The sequence below is a fragment of the Chelonia mydas genome, chromosome 3, assembly GCF_015237465.2.
Source record: "Chelonia mydas isolate rCheMyd1 chromosome 3, rCheMyd1.pri.v2, whole genome shotgun sequence".
Classification (NCBI taxonomy): Eukaryota; Metazoa; Chordata; order Testudines; family Cheloniidae; genus Chelonia; species Chelonia mydas.
The window spans coordinates 13,904,653-13,911,681 of record NC_057851.1 but is presented as its reverse complement, the minus strand read 5'-3'; the positions used below and the strand labels follow the sequence as shown (position 1 = coordinate 13,911,681).

Sequence of the window (7,029 nt, the reverse complement as noted above, 5' to 3'; positions counted from 1 at the left end):
AGTGTTTAGTGACTGGAGAACTGTTGCCTGCTCTCTTCAGAACTTCACACTTCATTTTTCCAGATCCCTGCGAGCAGCAGCAAATATTTCACCAGCCTGGTTTGCTGGCTACTACCATAAATCAGACTTAGAACGCAAAAAAATATCCAGGCCTGTCAAGGCATTAAGCTTTTATTTTCAGGCTGAATCCAGTGGTAAATGAGGGCTTGTATTTTCCTTTAAAACTGTAAAGGGATTTTAAGGATTGTCGTTGGACAGTGGCCAGATCCAGAAGATACAATGCAGAATGTAACTGGTTAGAAGAGATTTGAAAAAGTCTTGAGTATGAAAAATGGCTTTTCTTAAAAGTTTTTCAATGAAATGTGAAACTGGGCTTGAATTTCATAAAGGCTTTGAGCATCGACTGCTTATGAGGAAAGCAAGAGGAGAAACACAAGAGGAAGAGCTTTCTGAAAGTATAAGTGGCTATTTGTTCGGGCATATGGGCCCATTCATTAGCCCATTATCTGCCATAATTATTGTCGATGTGACAGTCAGGAAAAACTGAGTAGACAGATTTATTTTCTTGACAGTAATTGCTTTAAAATTTAGATGTACACAAGGACACCTAGTGCAAAGTGATTGTGGAAATACACTGAAGCAACCTTGCAAGGTGCAAGGAGTCAGGAATCTTATTTAGTGCGGATGCTGTAGAGAGAACAGGAGTAGACAGGAGGCTGGTGTTGTTTTTTTTAAATAAGTCTCTTGCAGGAAACAAGCAGTACCCCCCCCCCCAGCTCTGCTATTCATTACTGCAACCAAACAGCAGCATGGCTTAGTGAATAGACGCTAGACGCTGGAAATCTGGATTGTATTTCTCTGCCACTGGCTTGCTGCGTGGCCTTGGTCTGTAAAGTTTTAGAAATCTGGTGCTTGAATGCCCTAATTTGCATATTTGATTAATTTAATTTATTTGCCCAATTTAAATGATAGCAAGTGTCCTGATTACTTGAAATTAAGCCTGGGAAGGCTCCCTCCAGCAGGGAATGAACTTTATGAACACAGGAATTGCTGTGCTTCTGACAGACTCCCTGGGTGGGTGTCCAGGTAACTCTGGTGGCTCTATGGATTCTGCCCTTGGTTGCTCCTTGTCCTAGGCAGTGAGTAGGGGCCTGTGGTTGGGTTGGTGCCACACGGCATGGGCTGCTGCTTGCCCTGGGCAGGAAGTGGGACCTGGCTGGGCTGGCAGCCCCTAGCTGGCTGACTAGCCCTGGCTGCCCCCTTGCTCACTGGCTGAGGTAGAGGAGCAGGCTCTGGCTGCCTTTAGACAGCTGCCTCCCAGCATCCCTGCACAACAACAGCTGCTTCACACATGGACCTTTATTCTCAGGGCAAGTTCCTTAATCTTCCCAGGCATCAGTTTCCCCGTCTCTAAAATGGGGAGGAGGATACCTACCCTCCTTTGTGATGTGCTTTGAGAGCTAGACATGAAAGTGCTACATCATTGCTAAGTCTTCTTAATAGTATCATCAAGGGTGGCTTTGTGGTTAAAACACTGGTCTGGGCTCAGACCCTAGCCCTGCCACAAAATCCCAGTGTGAGACTTTGGGCAAATCACTTCACTGCTCGGTGCCTCAGTTTCCCTTCTGTGAAATGGGGATAATGAAATCTACCATGCACCAGTGTAGTGAGGCTAAACTGATGGACATTTCAAGGCCATAGAAAAGCCACCAAATACATACAATGTTGCAAATATATTGGAATCAAATTTATTTTATTGTGGCAAATAGCTCTTTCCCAATCTGCATCCTGGACAACTGCACCCGTACATAGCATATCAGTTTTGCAGCAGGCAGGGTATCTGCTTCAGCAAGGGCTGAAAGCAAAAACGACTGCAATTCAGATTAAACCAACATAATAGGATATTGTTGTTTATTCTCTTTTTGCCTGATGCTACTTTTCCTGACATCCTGGGATAATAATGAATAGCACTTTTAGACGGCTTCGCAAACATTATCTAATTATCACACACATACACCTTGAGCAGGTAGGTCAGTTTAGCTTCGTTAGCCCCAATTGACAGGCACGGAGAAGCAGAGTGACTTGCCGGCTGCCACACACACTCAGGCCCTAAGAAATTAGGGGCAGGGACTGTCTTCCTTATGTTTGTAAAGGATCGTATACACTCAGGGTGTTCTGTCCGTAACAAATAATAACCGAAAATAAGGGAACTGATTTTATTTGGAGAGACTGCTTGGTGGTAAATAAAATTACTGAAGCCACAGGAGAAAAATGGTGATGACAGATACCTAACTGTTGTTCCTTTTTATGGCCAGAATGATTGCCAAGGGGCTTATTCCCAAACAGATGGCATGTCTGTGAACGCGCTACATAATTTAAGATTTCTTTATGGGACAAGGATGCTGTGAATTTGCTCACTGGATTCACAAAGATAATCTTTGATGTGCTCTTTGCATGCCCGGAGAGAGAAAAGGGGCATCTCCAGGCACATCTGTCCCTTGATGAGCCAGAAGCATTCCCAGTTAAAGACATATCCAGCCTGCCTCCCCTTCTCCCAGTTCTCCTGAGGTCTCTGACTCGCCTCCCCTTGCTGTATCTGATCTGAATGCTTTCCTTTTTATGTTTCCTCACTGCTGCCCATATTCTGCTGTGCTGCTTGCTCGCTACATTTGTTGCAAAATTTCCCACCTCCTCTGACCTTGCTGCTGCTGCGTCTTGGGTGTTCTGTATTTGAGGCTGCTTCTGCAGCAGGCTCTGAGTCAATTAATTTTCCAAATTATAGCTAGCTCAGCAAGCCGTTCATGAGCAGCAAAGCGGGGTGGCTAGTTTTGCGGGAGAAAAAGGATTTTAATTGCTGGATTTTTTTTAGCTTGGAGTATGGTGAGGCCAGGCAGGAATGGATGGGTGCTGCTAAACATGATCACTTTCCAGATACATTTAGGCTGCGTGCACCAGATTTGCAACCAGTAGAGGGACTGACTTTCCTCTCACTAGGAGAATCAGGCCCTGAGCAAAAAAAAAAAATCCTCTACCTTTGGAACTGTTGCAGGGTTTCGCAGTTGGGGGGAAAACAGGCAGTTCTTGACTTCAGAGGAGTTGCTCCTGACTGACACTGGTGTAGGGCAGAATTAGGGCAGATCTCTTGCTACATTTTAAATAGCACTAAGCACACTGATGTTGCTTAACAAATATACTAATTAATAATCATACTAACTAACTTGAGAAAGGAAGGTCTGGTGATCAGGGTGTTAGCCTTGGACATGGGAGATCTCTGCTCACTACCCTGCGCCACCATAAGCTTCCTGTGTGACCCAAGCAAGTCTCTTAGAGCCAAATCTTTAGAAGTACATAGGCACCTAACTCCCATTGATTTCAAAGGAAGTTAGGTGCCTAAATACTTTAAAAATCTGGCCCTTAGTCTTGCTGAGCCTCAGGTCCTCATCAGTAAAACGGGAATATAACAACAGCACCTTACCTTGCAGGGGTGTTGAAAGAATAAATACTTTAAAGATTATAAGGTGCTCGGATACTATAGTAACGGCAGGGCATATAAGTACTTTTGATAAATAATAACAAAGTAAACACTCTTCCTATGTAGTTGTCACTATGTAGGTTACACTGTTTTTTTTTTAAATGATTTTAATCAGTTATGTTATTTGTCTATCGCTGCTGTGTAACATGGAGATTTAGACGCACAGTACCTGTGTGTGTGTGTGATGGACAAATTTGCACGTTCTCATTAAAACATATGGCCCATACTTACCCGCCCCCCCCCCCTTCAATTTAATGAAAACAGTGGTTGCCACAGAAGAATCTGCAAGCATATATGTAACACCCTTTGGGCTAGATTCATCATTGCTCCATGTAGTCATTGATTTCAGTGCAAGGTTGGAGCACAACAGTATGGGCTGAATTCTCTTCTGATGTAAATGACACAACTCCATTGACATCAATGCAGCTATGCCCCCTTACTCCAGCAAAGAGTTTAACCTGGCCATTCTGTTTTGATAGCGTTTTTCACCAGCTTTGCATGGGGGTAAAGGGCTGCACAAGGTGCAGAGCAATAGTGAGTCTCTTGCCTCCAAATTATATCCATCAGTGTAACAAAGGGTGGATGTAGAGTGTCTTTCCGGACCAAATCCAGACGTGACTTACATTGACTTCAGTGGAGTTCTATGGAATGTAAATCAGGGTGGCGTATTGAACTCTCTGTATATCTTCTCTTGATTTTTATCATAAACTTGCTTATTTATTAGAAACATTTTAGTTTCAGTGCCCTGATACTCTTTGAAGAACACTGTGCTAGGGTTTTCTTCACTTTAGTAAAATCGGCCCTTGGTGCCATCTGTCCCTTTGGCAGGCTTCTCTAGCAGTTATCTTGGCTTTTTAGAAGTTGCCTCTGGGTTTGTCATCTGGTTAGGCTGTTTGCTTGTCTGGGTAGTGAGGTCCCTTAAGACTGCAGCATCCTTCTATCTCACCTTGGCTTCATTCTGAGCCATTCACACAATTCCATCCCTTTGGAAATGTGCTCCTGCACAAACCCCTCAGGAGATCTGGGAATGAAGTGCGCACTGCACTGGGTGTAATATACATGTACTGTTGGTATGTCCAGGCATGTTTTGCAGGAAACTCAATGTGTCTGTCACTCTTCAGTTAGTCTTAGTTAAGGTGAAGGCCCTCTGTAACACAGTTCCTCTGTCTAGGAAAAGAAAACATTATTTTTAAACAGTGCGCGTACTTAAAATGTCCTCACATGTCATCCAGCCCCAAATTGTCCACCTACAAATGTGTCCTCAGAAGTCTGACACATGTAAGAGCTGGGGATGGCATTTTCAGAAGTGTTTAGCATGGGCCTAATTCTTCTCCCACTGAGTTCAACCAAAGCTGAGCGCTTTTGGGAATGCCACCCTCTGATCTAAGGGCCAGATCCAGGGCTGGTGTAAATGGGCACAAGTCCATTGATGATGAGGCTGTTCATAACGGATCCTACAGAATAACAGTAATCTTCCCAAATACAGTGTATGGTCGAGTGGAATGTAGAAGCCCCAATCAGGGATTCAGGCCTCATTATGGTAGGCAGTGTATGCACATACATGAGCGCACACACTAAAATAATAGTCCCTGTCATGCTGAAGTGCAATCATTCCGAGGTGGGGGAAATGGTTAGTGGAGGTGGTGGGCTGAATTGGAAGGCATCACTAATTTTCCTTGCAGGATACTCTATCAAAAGAACAAAATAAATAAATAAAGACAGTGGTAGATTGTGTCTTCTCATCACTGAGTTCCTTTTTGCCTTTAGTCTCTCAGCTATAAATAGGAGAGTCTGTATCCTTTGGATCATAGCAACAAACATGAACCGTGGAAGACTCTCTCAAGTCTTTCCATGTTCCTTAGTTGTTCTCCTGCAAGGAGACCGTTACACAAACAAACAGGCTGCTTTGTTTGTTCTGTCTCTGAAGTCACAATTTCTTCCACTAAATGTTTACGCATTCCAGAGTCAAGTAACTTGACTTGCTTCTTGGGAACCCAAGGGTGGTGATTCAGACTACTTCCTTATGAATTTGAAGATGCATGCTCGATGGGTTTGGGTAATGATGTAATTAACCTGTTTTTAGTTGAGGCTTAACCTTCTGCTGAAATCAAAACACAACTAACATTTATTTTGGTGCTAATGGGGGAATATTTTCTTAAATAGTAAATTCAGTGCTGGTGGAAGGATGCAGACTTGGCAGCTTTTCAGCTGAGAGCCTGATCCAAAGTCCCATTGATATTAATGGGAGTCATTCCATTCATTTCAATTTACTTTCACTCAGGCCCTATAATATAGCCATAGAACAGGTAAGGCACTGCAGGCTTCCCACACAACGTACCACCAGTGTCCTCAACCCTTACCTGGAGGAAATGCAAGAAGAACTTAATGGCCCAGTCAGCCCCTGGGCTCTTTTTGGAATGTTCAACCAGGGATTCTAATTATAGTGTGGGTTGCTGTGTTGTGCAGGGACCAGATAAATGAGAGCACCAAACAATTTGGTCACTACTGACTTGGGCTAGATTTGATCCAGTGACCTAGAGGCATGGAATCTATTCCTGATCCACATTCATTCACTGCTTTTAAGTCTTCTCAGTTACTCATTCATCTGTGAAGGTGTTTCTTTTCCCTTGTTTTTACCTTTCCTATTCAGTTCATCCTGATTTCCCCCGATTTTTTTTTAATATACAAAAGAACTAAATTCTATAAACCCCTCAGTAGTGCTGTCTGGCCTTTTTGTTTTTAAACTTGGCATCATTTATGAAGTTTCCCTTTGTACACTTTCCTGTTCCTGTATTTCAGTCATTCAGGGGATCATATATAATAACCATACTGTGGTTTTCCCATGGAAAGAACTGTATTGTATTGATGGCAACTGTTGTAATGCATTTTCATATCAGGATGATGTCTGAAAAAATAAACTTTAGAGTGTGAGCTGCACAAAAATCTCTGTGCTTCGCTAGACGGTGCAGAGTGTATCTGTGTGTATGTTGTGGAGGGCAATCCTGCGTTGGACTGTGGAGTGGACAAGCTGACCTAATAGGCCTTTTTTACCTGCAGTTTTGATGATCAATTATTACAATATAGGTCTGTGCAGGACTGTAATTTCAGCAGTGATTGTGTGTGTGTGTGTGGTTTAGTTCTGGAACAGCTGAGCTCATGGTTCAATGCAGAATATTATTTCCATCTTCAGTTCAGTGTCCCACCTCTTTCCACAGGACTGGCCTTAGACACAAGCATCTACTTGGCTGCTGCAATTGTGCTCTGACCGGGGCCGTTTAATTTGCCTTTTCTGCCACTGAGAGCAGTGTGCGGGGGTTAAGCTGCCCATCAAATCTTAGCTTCTGGCTACAGAACTTATATTATGCGTGGAGCAGTACTGCTTAGTGGCCTCAGGCAGGAATCAGGACAAGATTGTACTAAGCACTGTATAAGCAAGTAAAGCAATGACAATCTACACTGAACAAGCCATGGCCCAGCTTCCACTCCATTTTGGTAGC

At 43.4% G+C, this 7,029-nt stretch overlaps 1 protein-coding gene across 2 annotated transcripts in view; it reads right to left on the bottom strand.

The window, feature by feature from the left end:
* Positions 1-1,736: 1,736 nt before the first annotated feature.
* Positions 1,737-7,029, bottom strand: part of RUNX2 (RUNX family transcription factor 2) — a 212,034-nt gene continuing 206,741 nt past the window's right edge. For both annotated transcript variants that reach the window (XM_037893904.2, XM_027824170.3), the window contains one exon: positions 1,737-4,699. Coding sequence is in view for 1 of the 2 variants with exons in the window: in XM_027824170.3 (XP_027679971.1) it covers positions 4,650-4,699 (50 nt within the window). In the remaining variant the exon portion in view is untranslated. The remainder of the gene's footprint in view (positions 4,700-7,029) is intronic.